Source organism: Spea bombifrons, chromosome 7, assembly GCF_027358695.1.
Source record: "Spea bombifrons isolate aSpeBom1 chromosome 7, aSpeBom1.2.pri, whole genome shotgun sequence".
NCBI lineage: Eukaryota > Metazoa > Chordata > Amphibia > Anura > Pelobatidae > Spea > Spea bombifrons.
In genome coordinates, this window is record NC_071093.1 from 9,486,037 (window position 1) to 9,510,435 (window position 24,399).

Here is a 24,399-nt window from a genome sequence, read left to right on the forward strand (position 1 = left end):
CTCCCACAGTCATACACTATATATATATATATATATATATATATATATATATATATATATATATATACTCATATATGTATAAGGTAAACACAGACGTTTTATTATGTTTGTCCACTTATTAATTACTCCAGGCCTATGATAGGTTTGTTCTCTTCAAAACAGGCATTTGACATTTTGTAAGTCTAGCCATTTGAGTCGGCTGTGGAAAGAGAATTGTGTGTTCTAAAGTGATGACGTGTTTTCAAATTTCAGATTATTCCAGTTACATCTAATAAATACTGATATGTAAAGAATATTTGCACTTTATGAACATAATTACAGGGATTGTTATAAACAATGGATCTGCTCATTGTGAACCACGGTAGGAAAATTCAGAGTCCCGTATCTCTTCTTGGACTATAACCGCCAATACCGAACTCTGGACGGGTTGGGATTAAGGGTGTTATAGTGCAAGAACGATAGAGGGGCTGCAGTTGCATTTCACTGTTTCAGTGACCACTTTACCATTCTGTAAATAAACACAGTGTGAAGCCTTTTTTTTCCTTTAGAATTAACCAAATACATAAAAAATTAATTTTCCATACCACTTTCCAATTGTTGAGGTAAACATACAATTTAATATAAAGTAACATTGACACCCACCCCTTTCCCCCCTTCTCAGCAGTACATATAGTGCTTTTAACACATTCCTTTGAGGTACTGTACAAATCAATCACGTTCCTGAGTTTTTTGTTTGTTTGTTGGTTTGTTTTTGCAGACAGCACATTAACAGAAATGAACTGCAGAAATTATGGTCCAGATTATATTTTCCCTGTTTGCTGTTATGCAGAACAGACAGGTTTGAGGAATACGGTTGCTCACAGAAATGGCAAATCTGGCTTCTCTCGTCTCTCAACTCAACCGTTCATCCCAGTCCAGTAAATTTTTGAAGTTAAAGCTCTTTATATTAGCACATGCCACCAACGTAATTGTGAGGCAAACAAAATAATCTAATAATAAAAAAAAACAAAGAAAATAACATAAAAATAACAAAAAGCACCACGTCAGGCACTTGACAGCAACTAAACCTCAAGAACAGCAGAATGGAATCAACAAATAGGGTTCACATCCTTCCAAGTCAACCCACTTCCATTCTGCTTCTTTTTTCGGGAGCTGACTAGCTTGAACGGAACGTAACACCAATGTATGTTCTTTGTCATATATGATTTAATTCTGTAGAACTGATGCGTGTTTCTTTCAAGTCTACCTTCAGATTCAAGGTTATCGTGGTTGCCTCAGTACCTTTTATAATTAGGACACTACCAAAAAGGGAGCTCTGTTCCCCATGTCCCTTATGTTTTATGTGCCAATGTTTGAGGATTATCACTGATTGCAACCAAACATTTTGTTCCATTCAATATATGTATCAAGTTCTTTTTGAGATATGCTAGGTTGAATCTTGCAGAATACATTTTCAAAGTCTTGATATGTCACAGGCCTCAACTGGTTGGGCATAATGGCTGAAAGATCTGATGGAGCTATGGCATGGAGAGGACCTACCACGGCTTCCTGACACAAGCGAGCGACATCCAGTCCAGAAAAACCTTCTGTGCGCTGGACTAGGAGTGCAACTTCTTTGTCATTGAGACAGTAATTGTGCTGTGAGAGCAGTTGTATAATAATCTGGTGTCTGGCTGTGCTGTCTGGAAGTGGAATTAAAAGTCTCTTCATGAAATATCTCCTTAGAGATTCATCTATTTCTTCTGGTTTACTTGTGGCACAAATAACAACTATTTGGTCCTCTGGAGAAGAAAGAACAGTGTCTATCTGCATTAGAAATTCTGTTCTCATCCGACTTATTGGACTGTGTTCTTCACTCACATGAGATGAAAGGAGCATATCAACGTCACTAACAAAAATCACCGATGGTTGTCGACACCTAGCCACAAGAAAAGATGCATGGACGATTTTTTCCCCCTCTGTTATCCACTTTGTGACAAGATTTGAGCCAGAAATTTTAAAAAACGTGGCACCAAGTTGACTAGCTATACATCTGCCCAACAGTGTCTTGCCTGTTCCTCTGGGTCCAAATAAAAGAATGCTCCGAGGCAAGGCAGTGAGTCCACTAAAGGCATCAGATCTGATTACAGGCCATAAAACCTCTTCTTTTATGAAAGCCTTTACTAAATCAAGACCAGCAATTTCATCCCAGTCTACTGGATGTCCCTGGTTTATTATTTCATTAGTTACAAGGTCAATGAGGTGCGTGTCTGTGTTCTTCAGCTGTTCGTCCACAGAGTGGTTGGATGAGGTAGCTGTATGAAGACCAGGGCCTTGTAATGGGTGTGGAAGGAGCTGTCTATGCTCGTCACTGTGTTCATTGATTCCAGTGGAGTTGTACTTTCCAAAAGATTCACTTGATCTTGAATTCTTTGAACTGCTGTAAGAAGGTGGTGTTAGAGCTCTTGTGGATTGACTGTTGAATTTTCGTTGTTGATCAGATGCCACTAATTGCTTGGTTGGCTTAAAGGCTAAAGATGTCTCAGAACCTCTGTCAAAACCATTTCCCCTATTGGAACTGGAAATGCCTGTATCGGACATTCTATACATTGGGCTATGACAATTTCTCTGTTGGCCATAACTATAATTTCCATAACTGGAGTCTATTTCTCCTTGCCCTGCCATGTAGAAAGCCTTTCGTTTTAGTGAACTAGCTGAGCTGTTGGTGAGGGCAGATGGTGCGATTGGTGTCAAACCATGACTCTGATAGCTATATCCTGGTACTGTTGTGGGGGGAAGAGGGGTAGGTGCAGGGATGCCTGAAGGAAGGTAAGCAGAGGGAGGAGGAGCACCTCCAGGGCTATACCCAGACCCAACAGAGGACTGAGGGGGATAACTAGCAGGTGGATAATTGTAACTGGAAAGATTTGAGCCCCCATTGTAACCTGGCACCAGGGCTGGAGGTGGTGGAGGGGGCTGTAAAACTCCAGAACTGTGAAGGGGGGATGGATGGGGAGATGGAAGTGCAGTTGTGGATTGACTGCTGTAACTGGTATGCAGATATGAACCATTATATCCTGTGGCATATTCCTGAGATGGTAGTCCTGAATGAATACTGGGTACCGTGTGACTACCACATGTACTACTAGAATAACTAGGTTCCGTCAGGTTGCTTGCCACTCCAGGGGAACTGCCTATGCTGGCAGAGACATCTGATGGTGGGATAGCTGCTCCCACCCCAGCTTTACTAGCTGCAATAACATCGGTGACACAGTTCATAGGATAAACACTTTCAGAATTTAAAGAGCTCTGCCAAGGTTCGCTTTCATTTTTTCGACCACTGACAAGGCCAGATTGAGCTTCAGTGTAATTACCCAATATAGGTCTCTCCATGGAACCATCCAAGATTCCAGAATACTTTTCTGCGTATTTCTTAAGCAGGTTAGATGCAGTAAGGGCCGAGATGTCATCATTGGCCCACGCATACTGGTATGTACGCTGCAAGTGGCCACGGTATGCTTCAACTTTATGAGCTGGGGACCGTGTAGTTGAAGTTATATCAAAGTGCTGTTCCGGCCACTGTGCGTGCTCCGGCGTCCACTGCATCTTCAAGCCTAAAAGGTAAGGAAACAAAAAAGGGACAAAATACGTTATTTTGATAAACATAAGTAAATATTTCTTATACTTTGCAATCTTATATAAATAACATGTCATATATTAACAGAATCCATAAAATTAAGAAACAACGCAATTGTTTTTTCACCAAACTATTAATTATCTTTACAGTGCCCTTAACACGCAATACACGTCTTGGGTGATAATATCGTACTCCACTATTCTGTCTTTCAGATATCAGTTTCAGATTTCTTTTTTTTTTCCCCTCCTCAATCTAAAAATGTGAGACACAGCTGACGGATCACATCTAGGATACCTCTCTTATTTGGTGCTGAACATCTAGTTAGCGTTACATAATGCACAATATGACACAGACACTGCAGGTCATTCCATAATCCAACTCTCATCTAAAGTGGTCCACGACAGTTTCAAATCTGCTTCGTGAAGTGCAACAAGGCAATCTCTAACGCAGCCATCCGTCGCTTTCATCATACAAAGCGTACAACTCGGTATGAATTACAACTGGCTTCTCCCTGCTCCTGAGTTCTGATGTAGAACCTCAGGAACAACACGAGCACACACAAAAAAAACCATCACTTTTCGGCCGGTTTTCTATTTCTGCTTTTTAGCCTCTAAAGTGCCAAGAAATTAAAAGGGCCGATGAATTACCAAAAATGACCCTTCTACGGATAGGCAGCAAGAACTATGCAAAATAAGTTATAACTAAATCCCAGTATCAGGTATTACCACTCTTATGCTGTGGTTTTAATGTCACGTTGACTGTAGTGTTTTGCACAGCACCTATTAACTGGTTATGTAGAAATTAACTGACGCTCCCCAAAAACAACAAAAATGACAAAATGACTCTTTTATTTCTATTATATCTAATTAAACTCAAATTACTATTGCCCTTTCACGCTATCAAGGCCTTTTGCGCTTTTTATAATTAAATCATTTTAAGCAGCTATTGTGACATTGTAATATTTGTGTATCAAAATAATTTGGGAACCCAATATTTCATTTCGCCCCCAACTAAAAGAAACCCTATTCAAAACACAGTTTGCTAACAGAATTCGCACATTCATTCCCTACGGATTTCTTCTTCCCTTGTTTGCAAAATTTCTGCACCAGACCCTGGAAGTTAATTAGCAGGATGATGCTGCGCTAATTGTGTTAATTTACAAGATTTTAGTCAAAGAGAATCATGCCAAGCCTGGCACCGCTGTCATGTTTCCGACTTAATGACTTTGAAATACCAAAAACAAGGTGGGAAGGATTGGGGCAATTACACAATAAATGAATTAAACAGCAGGATTCGATTCCTAATATAGGTTATTGCAATTGCATTGATGTGCAATTAGGTTTTTGTGCGAACTACATACAAAAAAAAAAAAAAAAGAAAAAAAGCTAAAATGCACAAGCAGTGCTTTAGTCTTGCATAGAGAATCAAGTCTGATGCTTTAAGTAGGCTTCTCATACAGACGTATTCAAGAGGAAAGTAATACTTTACAGACATGTACTACTGTTCTGTATAGGTGATAAGATGGCTATGGTACAATATGAGACAAACAAGGGTTGGGCTAAAATGGCCAAGCCCTCTGTATAACAAAACTCCTCTGCATGTTGTCCACCCACAAGAACCGAACTACCAGTGGAACGGGGGGGGGGGTTTAGAAGGACTCAAACTTGAAATTAGTCCATGTCGGTAGTTTACACCAAAATAAGAGTAATAAGTTAATGGAGGAGAATATTTACACAGATTTGGAGAACAGGAAGTTGCTGGAAAACACATAATGTGGTTTTCTAAACGGCATTATATTAGTTTAGTAAGTACATTAAATTCTTAAAAGAAGGATCTGGGGGGAAAAGAATCTCAACGCAAAAGCCCTGTCCTACATGACTTTGACAGATAACTATAATGTAACTATTTGCAGTAAAACACATTTGTTTCACCTTGTATGAGAATGCTCTAATCCTAGTGTTATTTAAAGAGGAAGTGGGGAAAATGATGCGAAAAAGGAGCAAGAACTAAAAAAATGTATTTTGCACAAAGTATCTTGCATCCCAGAGCTGCTTGATTCTACAATCTTTAAACAAAGCCCCTCTGGGGTCTCTGCTGTCAAGCTGGATGAGGTAGCATCACCAGGATGACACCTCGGCTAGGGCACACGGGTAAGTGCCTGCAAAAAGTCCTACCGCAAGCAGCCCTGGGAAATAAGCAGAAAGTCAATACTCATGAACAAGGCTTTATTCCCCATTTTGCACAGATTGTTTAAGCCAAATGTTGTTAGTTAATGGTGTGCTTCAGACTAAATAAGGAATACAGAACCAAGAAGAAATAAATCTGTACACGAGCTCAGATCTGTACACATCTGAGATCACATTGACCAAGCGTACGTTTCTGTATTGGAGATATGGCTGGCAGTGAATTATTGTGGCATTTACATTAAAACTATATATATATATATATATATATATATATATATATATATATATATATATATACATATATATATCCTGTGCTTGAAATTCTGCAAAATTTGTGGAATTTCGCCTTTTTAATGTTCTCTTTTTCACCCAATGTCTGTTTGGCCAAGACAGTTGAAGTTGGACATATGGCCACTGGCAATGTTATTCTGCTGGTCGACTTTTAAAAGATTGTAAGGAAATCCTACAGCCAAGCAGGAATCTGTGACCTTAAGCAGATACGTACAAGCCAAGAGACGGAAAGCAAATGGACTATGTACAAAATCATCAGCACTCAAAACGATCGAAGCTAACGAATTTCATCTAGTTCGTCTCACAAGGACCAAAAATTCCTAATTCCAAAATCAAGTTTGGCTGATGTGTAGTCAGTGCACGTGAAAATGTAGCGGGTGATAAAATGTCATCCGCCTTCAATAAGCATATGCAAAATTTGCAAAAAAGGTCAAATTAACACACTCACCGCCAGAGGCATCAGCTTTTTCAAAAAGGTTAAGCTGCTAAGTGAAATATCACAAGTGAGAAAATTGGAAATCCAAAAAGGGGATATACACTTTAACTGAATGATGTTCACTTAAAGGCAATTTCTTGTAAGGTTTTCGGTAAGGTGCAGATAACATTTCTGAGCACTTTTAATTTAATAAATCACTTTTTTATGGATTCCTGCAAGGTTTGACTTTGGACAATCTTGTTTTCTGATAACTTTGAAGACCTAAATCTTCCATTCTTACTGGCCCAGTGCTGAATTAGGCTAGGGGCATCTAACAGTTTTCAAGGCTAGTGACACAGTAATACTTAGCAGATTGTTAAGTGAGGCACACTGTTAACTCTTTGAGTGCATTTTAAATTGGGAAACCTTAAAGAATCTATGGGCGAATTAAGTACAAGTCTGACACCCTTTGTATAGAAATTCACATTCCTGTTATGCAAACCGAGTTTAAACATGACCCTGTTACTCCAATTTCTCCTGAAAATGTGGAAACCTAAAAATGTGGCTGGTATATCCCTCAACCATATACTGTATACGGTGTGTAGGTCCTGAGGATCTATTCCATCCTTTCCCAATGTCTGATCTGGCATTAGTAGAAAGAAAGTCGGTTCTTATCAAGCAGGAACCTATCTCCAACGAAGGGGGTTCAGCTGGTGCTTACTCAGGCTCGGACTCTCTTGTTTGGGGACATTCAGAATGTGTCTATGTATAAATTAAGAGGAATATGGTCTTATGTACTCATTTGTTTTCCTCGGTGCCGATGAGTTATACAAGAACAAAAGCTCTATTTTCTATAATACTTAGGATACAGGTCTATGGAAAGATAGTTCTGGTTTCCAAACGCCACGAGCAGAGCACAATACATTATCTCTAAACCACTGCTGGTTTCTTATCTGCTTTTTTATTGCCTATAAAAACCTGCACATTTAACCATGCACAAACACAGACCTATAAATGCACATACTTTATATGGGGTTCGTTTTAGCATTCCATCAAGGAAAAGATCAGTTTGAGTACATTTGAAATAAGCTGTACTCAATTTTGACCCAATAGACTGAGCTAACAGGGGTCAAAAAACAAATTTATAGGTCTAATGACTGCAGGCCTTAGTTTTGAATGAACAAGCAATCCAGTATTTTAAGAGTCTTTCAGCATTCAACTTTTTTTAAGCACCGAGTCATATATATTTACCGTAGTTTTATTTTAGATCAAGAAAATGAATAAATATATAAATATAAATACAGCTACATTTAACGATGCCATGTACAGTATGCATATGACAATGTCCTATAAATATTAACTTTTTATCTGAACATGATAGAACATAGCTGATGCTTTTTTGTGTATTGTTCAGGATACCGTGATTAATGCTATCATAAAAAAATGTACCTTCGTGTTCTAAAAAAAAATGTTGATAAGACAGGGTGCATTCATTCAATGTCCTTCACTCTAGAGACCTCTGTATAATTCACTCCTGCATCTGATGGTTGTGGAAAAAGCTACATATAAAATTCAAGGCACTGTATTAAGATTAAGTGTCTTCAACACAACACATTTATAACACTTGGAAAACATTTATAGAACTTATTATATGGTCGGGTAGATTTATTGTATTGGCTGCTAATTGACAACAGGCTTAATACAACCTACTAGATACATGATCATATGTTTCATCATGAATTATATATTTATACATTAAATGATCAATCGGTATGCAAATATATGCAAACATTATAAAATGGTTACTTTATTTTAAGAACTCTCGGGTGAGGATGATTTGATTGTAGTAAGGGTAATGAAAATATGTAGTAGCAATCTAATTTATGTAAATCATGCCAACAGGTTTTGTTATTTTATATACTACTTGTTATCTCCTGTCTACCCATTGTACAGCACTACAGAATATGGTAAATAACAATAAATAATAATAATTTACGTCAAGATAGGTTTTGTAGTCTTGGAATTGACCTAGTAATGAGCTTCCCTTGTCTAACCTAACAAAACACTACGAATTTCAAAATACATGCCAGTAACATACGTACTAATGAACCTTAGGTTCTGAATGGGCTGGCCTTGAGACTCGTCAAAAAATCATCCCTTCAAAAATTGGCAAGAAGAATTCTTTTATAGTGAGTCTCTAATGGCAGCAACCCAATGGTTCTAATAATCTACTTGTAAAGATAGTCTGGATTACGTTATTATTCAAATAAGGATTTCCGTTGTGATACACCATTCAAAACACAGCAGCTAGTATACTTAGATATAATTGAATTATATTACCAAATGGAGTCAGCTCTAGATTGTGTGACCCTGAGAATCTGCCTATTCGCCCTAAGACGGAGGCAACAAACATGAAGCTCAGGGTCACACCTTGAGAATTTCCATGCGTCTGTGATAATATCATCAACACAAAGAGCAGAAATAAATGCAGAACTCTAGTTAAGGACCATGAACCCTAAAGAGCCACATTGGTTCTCTTTGTAAACACTTGACATAACAACGTATGGAAAAATATTAAACATTCTTCATTATTCCTTTTTATTAAGTCATATACCACTGTCATTACCATTTATGCCATACCTACAATACATATTATACTTATGCTTCGGAATGCAATGGACATCATGTTGTCAATCGACATTCTTATTCTGTACATTCTTTTATGTCACATTTCTCTTCTTACCCTATATGTTTTAAAAACATCTCATCTATTTCAATGTCAAATCGTATGATCAGAAGGCATATTGTGAAGATTTTGCAAAACAAAGAGTTGTACATGCTGCCCACAGAACTCACAAAAGCATTAAAATGTTACTAAAGTAACCAATTGATGAAAAATGACAGCTTAATCACCATAAAGCATTTTGCATTAAAACCGTTTTTTCCAATTTGAGAAGTAATGTCTCAGAATAATTTAATGGGGGTTAGACATTTAACGTTCTTAAATAACCTACATTTTGCACCTAAATTGACTGTAATATCTATTAATATTAACTTACAAATTTCCTGACTGCTGGAACATGTTTTCAAGGTGTAAAACTGCAATAAAAATGTTAAATTATTTCGCGATTTTTTACATATATCAGAAAGAATAATAAATTAAAAAAGGAAATAATATTCAGGAGATATTAGTAGCCTCTTAGGCACAATAATCCAGTTATTATTACAATTTAAAAAAGTAGAATAAAACTTATTCTGCTGCCATCCAAAAGGGCTACTGAAAAAAATATATAATATTCTAGTTCTTATGGACATAAAAGATATTTAGATATTAAGTTATAAACTTCCAGACTGTTGGAACATGCTTCTATGTGATAAAAGTTGAATTATTTCACAATTTTTAAATAAATGAGAAAGAATAATAATAAAAAAAAATAGAAAAATAAAAAGATATGGCTAGCCTAAGAAATCCAGTTATTATGACGTTATAGAAAACCTTAAATCACACTGGAAAAACTACTAAGTATTCTATTCTAACTGTTTTGTACCTGGAAACTTGCCAAGAGTCTCCATGTGAAGCACTGCTTGGCCGAGACTCCAAGCAGTGGGGTTTGCGAAGTGTTTGGTCACACCCACTTCCTGCCCAGGACCTGCCCATTCTCTACCCACTCCTGCCTCTTCTCCGCCCACTTCCCTCTGCCTTTAGGTGTATGTGAGCAGAAAGCGTAGTGTGTGGCCACACATATGCAGCCATTGGCCACACATGTGCAGCCATCGGGCACACTCGACATTGCCGGTCCTTTCCCAGGTATGGCAGTATGAGACGTACTATTAACACTACCTTATGTTTTCGAGGTCTACATATATATTACAAAGAATTTAAAAAAAAGAAGTAAAGGTCATATTCAGATGAAATTACTAACTTAAGATCAACAAATCTAGTACTTATACTGCTTACTTACAATACACAAAACATCAAGCCAATGCCCATCCCAAGAATAGCACTACTATTACTTAAAAATTCTGGGTATTCTTTTTCCTTAATAGCTCTAGCGGACAATTCCATTTTGTAAGAAAACTTTATCGTCGTTTACTCTGTCCATCCAATTTTCCACTGCATAAATTGGCCTACTGCAAGGACAATTTTCTACTCATTACAGACCTTTAGAAAGACAGCGTAAAGGGTTTTTTTTTTTTCTTTTAATATCATTCCTTTTCTGAGCAGAAAAATCTCAAAACACGGTAACATCCATAGCCTTTTTATTTTATTCTTTTTTTTTTTCTTTTCTTGCTTGACAAGCCGTTGTAATTGAAATGAAGTCTAATCAGACTCATTACTGTTTTCAGCAATTTGCACCAGCAAAGATGCTTATTAGGTAACTGTGTTTAATAAACCACACTCTAGAAAAATAACAGTAATGAGCTCTTAACGGTCAATCCTCGGTGTGAATGTAATTTAAAAAGTGTTACTGATGCTGAATTGATTTTCACATTTAGTAGTGTCATAATCAAGCCAGAAATTTGTATAGAAGGTACATGCTGGAATAACTTACACAAACAGCTAGGCGATATACGCTAAAGCATATTTGAACTGGAAAGTGAATGACCATTATAGGCAATCATTTCCTTGAAAAGAATATTTACTCCTTCTGAGCATAACTGAAGCATTTACTTAAAACGTGCTATTTTAGCTCCCTGGAGAAAACCTATGCAGATTTCAAGATTCAAACTCTGGATATGTGGTCATATAAAAATATAGAATTTGACAGCTTTTATCTTTTGTACTCATTGCTATAGTATTTTTTTAAAAAATATATATATATATAAATCCAAACCTTTTGCCCCCTAAATGGCATGCAAGGTAGTAATAATTGCACCGATGACCACAGAATATTCCTGCTGATTATATCCATCTGACTCGTGCTATCACGTTTCGGACATCTATGTAAATTCATGTTTTATCCCATCCTAGACTTGCCTTTTCTCTAAGAAACACATATTAAGATCTCAATTCTGTCCTTACAACCTGTATTGTTTAAATATAGTAGATTGGTTATGGTATATACTTTGGTCTCCAGAACAGTTTACAATAAATAGTAATCAGTGACTTCCGTACCTATCATTACGGGTACCTACCAGTTAAAATACAAGAACATAAATTGAGTTCGACCATTTTTTTCTTGATGTAAAAACGCTTTCCTGCTTCTGCTACAAAAAAGTAGATAATATGGCACCCAGTTTTCACGTTTCATTTGTCGTTACATTATGGGCATATATGCCACCATCAAACACAAATTCATGGTCCCCCATATTACCAGTATAGAAAGAATTACATGACATCTACTACACATTTTATATTATATTGCTATTGCTATATTTATATCCTTCTTACATATAATTATTTAGAAAAGTAAAACTATCAGAAACATTAGAATATTAGATTCATTAAAATGTATCAGAATATTTAATGTAATAATTTCATTTAAAAAAAAAGGTTGACACTAAAAAACTTTCTTGTAACTTCCTTGCAACTTCATTCAACGTTGATAATCTGGACTTAAGTCACTGTTTTGTCTCTTTGCCTTTTCTTTCTTTAAGGATAGCTATTGCTCTTACTTTTTGCACTTTTTGCTGCTACAGAAAAAAGGTGAGTGAATGATCAAAGCAGAACAAAGAAGGGCTATAGATATCACCAATAACTGAAAGGGAGAGAAGGAATGATACTCGGTTTCTGTAGTAGTGTGTCTGCGATTGGCTTTAAAAAAAACTTCAGGGACAAGAACCCCGCTTAGTATTATTTGTGCTCTGCAGAAGTCAGCCTCATGAGGCTTCTTACTCCCCATGGAGAAGGAATAGCCTTTCTGAGCAAAAGGCCTCTATTAACAGCATACAAAGCACCGTCTCCTATTACTGAGTGCGATTATCTCATTAAAGACACACTAGAGCCAACGAGAAGGTTTTTTTAAGACTATTGATAGCCTTCTTTCCCTCGAGACACTTAACCCAGAACAAAAATAAAGGATTAAAAAAAAATTCTCATAAACAGAACGCCCAGATCAATATGCCTTGTACAATCTGTATTGCAGGCACTGCTTTAAATAACTAAAAAAGTTAAAAAAATACAAATACAGAAAGAAGGATGAATCTCATATTTTTAACATTAACTAACATAAGGACAATAAGGACCGTTTATGCTCTCATAATGTCTGAAAGTAGCTCATCCATTTGTTCATTTGATTAAAACAAAGAAATCACAGTGTAACATTTGTTTGACTCATATTCTTCAATAATAATATTGATCTGTTCTGGCTGGCTTGCTTATCAAGAACAGTAACATTATAATAAGGAACTACTAGAAATATGTTAGGATTTTGGTTTTATAGTAAAGGAAACATTACTAAAATAGCAACTCCATAACATATGCAAGATCTAGATTAGACAAAAAATGCTTTTTATGATGCAGAGTTGAGTTGAATTAAAATATTGCTTATTAACATATAAAACTACTGAATGTTATTTAAAAAGGCAACATACAGTTACAATTTCTTTTAAAAAAAAGTGTTAAATTGTTTTTTTAATTAACAGTTAATCCAAAAATGAATTATTCGCCATCAGACCTGGGAATTTAAGAGAACAGACAATACACAGGATCACTCCTCTACAACGGTACACACAGATGCACAGTGTTCATTAATATTTTTACTGAATCTACTCATGTACGTGGAGAATGACGGAGCATCATCAAGCATCAGTGTGCCAGTTTAAGATGTTGTTGGCTTCTATCTCAAAAGCAGAACTGAGCTAACTTTCGGAAAATACTACAAGGAAATATACCCTAAAAAGGTGTTTTTTATGGCTGTAGCAGGGAAGGACTGACTTTACAGCACAAGTGAAGTTTCTTGAAACGTATTGTGCTTGATGAGGTCATGCGTGGTCACATGATGCGTCCACAGGGCTGAAATATGAGTACTTTCTGCCCGTTTTCAAAGATTGATGAATTCCTTCACCCAGCTTTTCACAAAAGCTCATTGGACACTTATTACTGATACTTGTAGTCCAGAGCTGATGAAATGTGTAAGGTTGACAATTTCTAGTCATGCGCTCAAAGAAGTCTAAGAACCTCTTAGAAATTCTTATTTTCACATGACTAAAAATCATTAAGTAGTTGTATGGCCTAATTAAAACCCAGAGTTGTGAGAATAATTTTAATAGAGCATTTACAATTTAGCCACTTCTGAACACCTGGAAAGTATAACGTGAAAAGCGAACCCAACCAACAAGAAGCAATGGAACATCTGGAGAATTGAGTAAAATAGATATTTTAAAACCACCATTAAAGAGCTTTTATACAAGACTGTAAATTAAATAAACCTTTTTCTGAAAGCAATCAAATTGTTAGTTTTGAGGAATTTTAATCCTTAACTAATTGGATTACATTCTATTGGAACTAATCTAAAAGAAATATTGTAATAAGGCAACAACTAATTGAATATATTCTATGCTCAAATACATCCAAATATTCAATAAACACATTCTATTACTTCAACAATAATATAAATAGATTGCTTTGTTTATAAAACATATTCTTTTTTAAGTCATTCTGACACTTAAATCCTTATTTTTCAATAATCTAAATAAACCTGTATAACAGTGTTATATAATACAAATTAATTACTCCGGGTCTGCATGATTATTCCTTCATATTATCGGGTCTCTGCCCTATTGTGAAGTTGCTGATTGTGTTAATTGTTCAATCAGCTTTTTTAGAGTTGGGTGAAGAGAAGGAAGAGAACTTTTAATTTATTTATTAAAATTGGCTGTGCCACCAATCTTAGCTTCCATATGATATACTAAAGAGTTCCTCATATAAAATGATGCTTGTTGTCTATATCTGATTGGCTGATTACAAGATCAATGGTTTCTCATGTTTACCCCTAGAGAGTTTGCAATCTGTTTGTACTACACTAGGATAACATTCTCTCTTTTTTTGCGTATTCCCTTCATTCATTCACCAATGTAGATCTTAATTCCACACTCTCAAAACAAACTTCCTAATTTGTTGCGAAAACAAATATTAACCCAATAATGCTTGAGCTAGAAATGTCTGTATAAATGCACAATGACCAAGAAAAATCTATAGCCTGCATAAATATGTCAAATATAGGTCTATCTGTATTTCAAAATGTTCATTTTGAGGATGGATTATACATGGTATATTAAAAAGAACTCCTTGCTTTGAACTAAGGCTCTACTCTTACCAATTGACATTTGACCATACATGCTCACAGGGAATAACAGTGATATATAAGTAAGAATATTTGATGGCCCATTTTATATTAAGCAAAATGAGATCTGACATGTAGAAAAGGTCTACACAGCTAAGAAGGAGGATGACCTAAATCTTCTGTTAAAAACAGTTGTTGAGCTTGAATGCGTTTGTAATATACGCAATGTTTTTCAGAGAAAGACTGTAATCTTGGCCATGTTTTTCTAATATAAATCTTTGGTGAGAACTGGATATTTCAAATATCAGTTACATGGCATACTCTCGGAATGATTAAAGTGTCTCTCACAGTGCTTTGAATGATATAGTATTTGAGGGAAGCCAGTGCTGTGCTATGTTAGGGCATTTCATGCTGTGATTAATAGGCTAGAAGTTCTTCTCGGATGATGTTTTAGAATACATAGCTCTCTTATTATAGGGTACTCTATTTTTTCTATGCCAGTATGGGAAAAACTTGTCATCCAGCGTTTAAACAGGAAAGCAGAAACTATAAAACACATCTTAGACATCAGGTGAACGCCTGGGAATGGCCAACACAACTTAAACTCATATTGAGTGACAAAAACATACCGTGCATATGTCTTTATGATATATATGTGGTAAAAAAAATAGGGCTAGAAGAAGCATTTTTGTCAAATATACTTTCATGCCGTCCATTCCAGACACATTCATTGGGACGGCCATTGGTTTATTTGCCAAAATGGGCATTTGAAGGAGAACTGTAGTTTTAAAAACATTTCCACTACACATTATGTCTATTTTTTATGCATTAGCTCTATCATCTGTATCTGGAACATACAGTATGTGAAGAGATTCAATAATGCCATCGATATATAAGCAGAACTTTATCAAATAACTTATAATTGTTTAATTTCAGCATTAGCTTTCCATTACATACAGCGTAGCACTGTTGCAGAAAAGTGATGATGTATGCTGATCTATGGCTACCCTACTACCGTATATTCCGGCGTATAAGACGACTGGGCGTATAAGACGACCCCCAACTTTTACAGTCCAAATATAGAGTTTGGACTATACTCGCCGTATAAGACTACCCCTCTACCCAGCGTACAACAACCAGCCAATCACGGCAATCGATGTACCTTACCGGTGATTTGCTGACATATACATACATGCACTGCCCTTACACACACACACACACACACACACACATAATATATATCTATATATATATCTACACATATGCCTGTCCATACATACACATTTATACACTGCCCTCACCACACACCCCTGCCTTTACACACACATGTATATGTATATGTGTATATACACACACCAGTGTGTATATATATGTATATATATATATACACACACACACACACACACCAGTATATATATATACACACGTGTGTGTGTGTGTGTGTATATATATATATATATATATATATATATATATATATATATTTCTCCCCCCTTTCTCCCTATCTCTTACCTTATCTTCTGTCTTCTTTCTTCCATCCAGTTGTGGTCTCTAATCACTAGGCGCCGGGACATGACATCATCCCTGCGCTCGTCATCAATGGCCGGCGCCTAGTGATTAGAGAGCAGGGAAGCCGAGGTCTGAAGTGCCAGACCTCGGGCTTCCCTGCTCCCTCATCACTACGCGCCGGCAATTGATGCCGGGCGCCGGGACATGATGGCACTTCAGACCTCGGCTTCCCTGCTCCCTCATCACTACGCGCCGGCAATTAAAGCCGGGCGCCGGGACATGACGGCATCCCTGCGCTCGGCCTCAATAGCCGGCGCGTAGTGATTAGAGAGATTGGTGGCTTCGTGGGAACCTCCGGCTTGGTAAGTACCCGGCGTATAAGACGACCCCCCACTTTTAAGAAGATTTTTTGGGGTTAAAAAGTCGTCTTATACGCCGGAATATACGGTATATAAGATTATATGCTACCTTAATTACATATAGGTGTCTCATATTTACCCCATAAAATAAAACAAACTAGTCGATTTTTTTGGATCGTAGGGATTATATGCATAGATGGCTCTGGATTTTACAAAAAATACTAGAATTGCAACATTATGATAAATCTATGTAACTCTTGCACAGACCCTTCTCTTCCTTATTTTAGCTGATTCCCTTATTGATCAATGTGGACCTGACATAGCTATTATTGGTCCCACCGATGCTAACTCACTATAAAAAAAGTGCAATATAAAGAAAAAAAAAGTATAAAACACATATAAAAGTTCTATGAAATAGTGATTTGGGAGGCGGGTTATGACAGTATAATGCCATTGGCATAAGTCAAAGAATGGATTGGAATAGAATGTATTTTCTTTCAGAGGAACCGTGGCTTAGACACGATTTATATTTCAAGTTTTTCATTTGCCACTTTTCTTGAAATATATTCCAACACAAAGCTTCATACCGCACACTGGCGAGTTTGGAGCTTTGCAATTTAAATTGATCTACTGCATTTTTTTTTTTCCGGCACAAAGCATACCATTCTTGGGGAGAAAGGCCATTCACGCTGTTGACTGGAGGCGTTTAAGATGTAATGGGAGCACATGTCTTCCGATGACTTTCAAGAGCAGGATATTATAAGTGGTGAGACAGGCTAAATTGTAGGTTTAGTCATCTGAAATGTTTATATATGCCAAAACGATGCTTAGAGGCTATATAAACACGTTAAGTAAATTGTGTCAGAAATAACCCGCACGCGATCAAATCTGATAATTGTTTTCAATCTAAATTACACACAGCATGCCTTCAATTTCTTCATGAAAACCGAATACATTTGCCGGGCTTGGATTGACACATGGTGGAAAGAGTCGAGGGACAAACAGGGGTCCTCGGAAGAGACGCAAGACAGCTGCTCCCAAGGGACAAGAAAAAAAAACAACAACCCACCAATCCTTTTAAATGCCATTCGGTGAATTTTACAGTTACTAAACATTACATTTAAGAGACAGACAACGTAAGGACTGAAATGTATAAATGGCACGAGTACTAAAGGGGGCACAGTCATAAGAGAACGCTTATGACCGCAGTCTCTTATTATAAAGGTGCTGTTCTACTCAAACAGAACATTAACGTGTTAAGCAAATACGCCTTAGAAGACATGTATTCTTCCATCTAAAGGTTAAATCTCATAAGAACTGTATGAAGCGTTTTTTTTTCTGTTTCTATGGCAACAGCCTATCAGCGAGTGCTTTTGTGTCACATGAAAAATAAGCATTCTATCAAATATCATAATGAGGCAACACATGACGTGTTTTAGGCATTCGGCAGCGCAAGGAATCATTTTTCTAATGTTCCATGTAGTTCTAAGTGTTGAATTGATATACTTAGCAAAGTAGGCAGAATATCGCCTTTACGTAGGATAAAAGCCCTATAGAAATTCACGACGGCCTAAAGCTACCAAGTTACCGTGTGTTTTGTATGACACATTACAATATATGTATCCTGAGAAGAAATAATACATACCAAGCAACATCAATACAGTCACCTAAGGGGAATACATAAAGTCTGATATAGCTTTAATTACCTTATTCTGTATACATTTTTGGTTGCATTGTATAGTTTTTTATTACTCAGATTTTTCATTAATGATCTTGCTGCTATTTTTTATATATATATATATATATTATATATATATATATAATATATATATATTATATATAATATATATATATATATATATATATATATATATTTACATGCTCACTTGCATTTCAGTTCCCCTTTTTTGAGTGTTCTGGAACAGACAAATTAAACGCATTTATTCAGCGTACAAGATCTTCAAAGTCAACTCAATTTATTCTCTCCATTCCTTAAACTCAGGTATTCATTATTTAATGTTCTGGAAAAAAACACCTTAAATGAGCAAACTTGTCAAGCACAGATGGGAATGTTTACATAGCAAATCATTGGCACGACACCAATTCCACAATCATTAAAACCGTTAATCCACTGTTGTGCACCATATTGAATATAATCAGATCCACATCCATAAACTGTAATATACATCATGATAATGGAGTCTTAGCTGTTACTTTAATACGTGTTAATTATATGCAATCCAGAAGTAGTGTCTCTGTTAATTTTATGACATTTTGTTGGAATAGTTTATGATTAGCCTGGAGAGTTTACCCCTTGAGTGCCAGAATTAAAACATCTCTCATTGTCATACCCTTTGAATGTAAAATTTAACTTGTTGATTGGCGTGACAGGCTATGGCTATATGCTGGGTATCGTCACTATAGGGGATATTAAAAGGTTAATATGTAAATAGTCTCGGGCCAGCTCATTTACAAAGTTTCCAGGCATGGATACCAGCCATCCATACCTCGCATATCACCAATATTCCCAAATAATGGCGGCCCAATGCTCCAACTCCAGTGCTGCAATAGACTGGAAATCCATACCAGATTTTGGAATTCCAGTCCAGGACTTTGATGAAGCCTGCATCATGTGCATGAAGTGGACATTTAAACTCACTTTAAGGCTCACAATCGGGGAGACTGTCGATAGAAGTCCCCCTGTGCTCCACGAGCAAGGAGAGGCCCTGAAGATCCTTAAGCCAAGTGTGGCATTACCCCCCGGAGTGTTTTGTCTAGGGTAGGTTCCAGAGCATGGCTTTGCTGGATCTGGCGGGGGGGGTATAGTTAGTGGGTGTTTATGCTGGTCAGCCTGGACCAGTAAAGAATAGACAGAGATGGCTCCAATTGGAAGCTAGGCTTTACTTTTCTGATTTTGTTTCCAGGTTTTTCATCTGCACCTATAAATAAAATCACAGTTTGCTACAAATTGGTGTTCCTGAGCCTTACTGCCCTAGAGGATGAGAAGAACCCTAAAGGTGACACTTCAGGCCCTCCGGTAACAGTGTTTTGTCACACACTGTATAATAAAAAATAGCAATTAAAAAAATATATATCTAACATTAAAGAAGCAATCAGCGATGTAATTATTGTATTATTGTTATTGTTTATGGTGTAATAAAAACAAAACACCACTTAATAAAGACCACTATTGTTTTTTTATATTTTTTTCCCCCCTTTTGCTATACTATCTTTGTATTTAAATTCATAATGCAAGAAAAATTTACATTTCTGGAATTTATCACAATAGCGGGGCTTGGATGAGGAACGTTAATCTTTCAGTAATTACTGATTGTCATTTACTGTTGAGAGCAATTAATTTCTCATCAATCACACTTCCTTTACTACAAGAAAATAACTGATATCCTCTCTATTTCCTTGCAAAGAATTCATATTATTGTAGTATTCTCATTGGATTTTTTTCTCTTGTCAAAATATTTTGTTTAAAACAACCAAAGATACAATAATACAAGGTAAAAATCTACAATACAGGGATGTTGCAAAGATAAATACATTGGATGATTAAATTTTTTATAAAATAAACATAGCCTCCATTTCAAGCTTTTTTTCGTAGTTTTTTTTTCCATAGGGTTAGTATTTTGAACTGTTAAATGTTATTGCTCTGTTAAAAACACTATGAATAGTACATGTGAACTCTTTTGCTAGTACATAATTAATTATGCATCAACAAATACATTTTGCATGTAATAAACGCCCATCTTTCATTAAATTCAACAAATTAAAAATAAATAAAAATAAAATAATAAAAAAAGAAGTAGTTTTGTTGAAGGCGCCTTGCAGGGCTATTGGTTACCAAACTGTAAACCTATTTATAGAGCAACCAGTTGCAATAATTTGCAAATTAACTAGTAGAGATAGATGGTATGAATGAATAAAAAAGGGATTTAAGAGTACGCTGGGTTATAAAATTCTAAAAGGCAAGTCCAAATATTGAGCAGCTTAACATAAGAGCAAATTTAGACTCTGGTACTACCGTGTTTCCCCGAAAGTAAGACAGTGTCTTACTTTCTTTTTATCCCTAAAAGCCCCACTATGTCTTACTTTCGGGGTATGTCTTATATTGGGAAAAAATTGTCCATATATACCAATCCACACGCATACCAATCCACACATATACACCAAACCACACACATATACACCAAACCACACATATACACCAAACCACACATATACACCAAACCACACATATACACCAAACCACACACATATACCAATCCACACATATATACTAATCCACACATATACCAAACCACACATATATACCAAACCACACATATATACCAAACCACACATATATACTAATCCACACATATATACTAATCCACACATATACACCAATCCACTCTCACTGTCACTCTATGCTTTCCTACCTTTCCTCTTTCAGTTTCTTTGCCGCCTCTTCGCTCTTCTTCTTAGTTCTTCTGTCTTCTCTTCTTCCGGGTCAGAGGGCACGGAGACCGGTGGGCGCGGCTTCAGTGCTGTGCGCCGGGATCTGGCAGCAAACCCCGGCGCACAGCAGCTGTTGCCTTGGGGATCACAAGGGAGCGGTATCGGAGGTCTGTTAAAGACCTCCGATACTGCTCCCTTGCGAGCCTGCTCCTCCAGCGGCGGACATTACTGTCCGTCTCTGGAGGGGCGGCAGGGGCGTCGGACCGCGCTGCGGCGGACCCCGCGACGGCAGTGGCGTCGGACCGCGCTGCGGCGGACCCCGCGGCGGCGCCCCCTGGAGTGTGGCGCCCTGTGCGGTCGCACAGGTCGCACACCCCAAAGGCCGGCCCTGGTCCTGATGGACCACGGAAAACATTATTGCTGCTCCAGCAAATCCCCCGTGTTTCCCCGAAAGTAAGACATATGTCTTACTTTCGGGGTACGGCTTATATTAGCCGACCCCTCTGAAACTCCCGATACGTCTTACTATCGGGGGTGTCTTACTATCGGGGAAACACGGTATGAGACCCTACGGGTGGAGAATAGCATAGAGATTATAAAGGGTCGCTCATTAATTATAGGTATATGCTACAAGCCGCCAAACATTAGCCTTGATGGGAAGGATTAGTTTTTTTCTAAGTAAAGTTTTAATCATGGGACATTTTAATTACCCAGGTAAGGATTAGAATTGTGGAACAACTAATTCCACGAAGGGCAACAGGTTTCCCAACCTGCTAAACGACACATTTATGTCACAATTAGTAGAAACCCCAACTAGAATGGATCCCTGTCTAGATCTGGTAATACCGAACAATGAGGAGTTTATCTCAAACATCCAAGTAAGAGAACATTCGGGGAATAGTGTCTATAACATGGTTTCACTTGAGATTCATTTAAAAAAAAAGCAAATTGGTAACTACGCCTACAAGACACTTCATTTAAGAAACGCCAACTTTGACAGGCTAAGGGCATCTATTGAACACATACACTGGGATGGAATACCTTTAAACACGCACTACAACATTACACACGTCAATGCATATCTTTGGGAGACAAATGCAAAAGACGCAAATTAAAACCAATGTGGCTTACCAGTAACATAAGGAAATAAAAAAAAAAAACAAGAAATGGCATTCCAATATTATAAAAGCGAGGGATCGGCCGCATCATTTATAGACTACAAAGATGCCAACAAAGCCTGCAAAATGGCGATTAAAATGGCTAAATCGTAAAATGAGAAACTGATTGATAACCAGAGTGAAACATGGGAAATGTGGTTGTTGAGGGCAAAGAGAAAACAGACATTTTAAATAATTTGTTTTCTTCTGTTTACACCAAGGAACAACAAGCAATAAAACCCAGTTAAGGTAGGCAAGGGCCCAGGGTCACATGGTGCACACCTAAGGGTACTTAAGGAGCTAAGCCTAATTCTGGTCAGACCACTATTTTTGATCTTTAGGGATTCTTTCACTTCAATGGACCGGCGTAAGGCAGATGTGCTGCCAATTTTTAAAAAGAAATCAAAAGCTAATCCGGGCAATTACAGGCCCGTGAGCTTGACATCTGTAGTGGGGAAATTATTTGAAGGGTTGCTAAAGGCATACATTTAAGAATACATCTTGAATCAGAATATAATTAGTAGATGTCTTGTGAAAGAGAGGTCTTGTCAAAGCAACTTAATAGCATTCTATGAAGAAGTCAGGAAAAATATAGATCTAAGAGTGGCAGTAGGTGTGATCTATTTGGACTTTGCTAAGGCATTGATCCGGTTCCACAAAAAAGGTTACTGTATACATTGTCAGAAATAGGCTTAGGGACAAATGTATGTACTTGGATTGTAAATTGGCTAAAATAATGCGAAGAGTTGTTGTAAATGAAAAACTGGACCAAGGTATTAAGTGGAATACCCCAGGGGTCTGTCCTGGGTCTTTTTAGTTTGTTTATTAATTATGTCCCATGTTACATTGAGAGTCATGTCTCAGTGTTTGCTGATGACCCAAAGTTAGGTAGGGTAATACAGTCTAGCCTTGATGTTACTTCTCTACAGGATAATTTAGACAGAGTGGGGTACTGGACAGCCAAGTGGCAAAGTTCAACACAGACAAAAGTAAAGTTATGCATTATGGTAAATATAATAACAATACATCATATACTTTAAATGGTATCTACAAAGGATTAAAGAATTGTTGTAGACAACAGTGCACAATGTCAGTCAAGAGCTGCAAAGGCAATAAGATATTGGCATGTATAAAACATGGGAAACAATCCTAAGAATGTCTTAGCCAGAAGACAACCATGTATTGTCTCAAGATTAACTCTGTTATAGTTATACTATAACTGGAGAGCAAGCTTTTAGCATCCAAGCTCTAGAATGTTTAAATGATGTGATATAAGAATATCCACTGCCTTCTTGTACTAAAATGAGAAGTCCTAAATTTCTAAATACCGACCAAGCCCATGTATTTTTGTGTTGGCCTAAAACGCATTGCTGCAAATACCAACTATACGCAGATAACCTTCAAAAGGAATGTTCTATAGGTAGGAAGTAACTTAATAAGTTATATTCACTATTCAAAAATTGACACATACTCCATCCCCCATATTCTTAGGAAGAAAGTTGCCATTGCCAAGTGCTTGTTACTTGCATGCAGCTTGATGTAAGAGCTTGCAAGTTGCCATGCAAGTGCTTTCAAGTTCCCCAGGGCACCTCCACGTATAGCCGCTCACGTGGCAGATCCTGTCCTTTACTGTGCGGCCAACAAGATACACATGGTAATGTGTTAAGAGAGCAGCTTGCGTCTCATTGTTTCATTATTATTATTATTATTATTTTTTATATATATACTACCATTATGTACCCTTTCAAATGAGCTGCAAAAAGTACTACCCTAATAAAAAGTCATACTACTTGTATTTGGCTAACGATTCACAGTTTAGAAAGGAGTAGATAAGAAAAAAGGTGGGGAAAAAAAATCTTGATCTCTTATTTCACTGTCACAAATGGACTAATACGGATACTACAGCTGAATCAATTAAATTTGAAATTGTAGGATGTAGCATGCAGTGATGTGAAATACTGATCTTATCAAGGTGATTTCCAATCAACTGTGCAGTGAAGCAAGAATTATTATAGTGAACCAGGGAAGACCCTTTCATTTCCTTTAATATTATTCTTTAAATTGTGAATACTAATACAAAAATCAACATAAATTCCTGGTTAGTATGTGCCATTATATTTGGAAAAAAAACCATTTTATATAAAACATTTTATATAATAACATATTTACTGCCGCGTTATTTTTTTTTTACT

General features: G+C 36.9%; 1 protein-coding gene across 1 annotated transcript in view; it reads right to left on the bottom strand.

Moving 5' to 3' along the window:
• Positions 1-1,131: 1,131 nt before the first annotated feature.
• FIGN (fidgetin, microtubule severing factor) overlaps positions 1,132-24,399 on the bottom strand; it is a 69,995-nt gene continuing 46,727 nt past the window's right edge. The window contains exon 3 of the mRNA XM_053472321.1: positions 1,132-3,593. Coding sequence (XP_053328296.1) covers positions 1,363-3,593 — 2,231 coding nt within the window. The 3' untranslated portion in view covers positions 1,132-1,362. The remainder of the gene's footprint in view (positions 3,594-24,399) is intronic.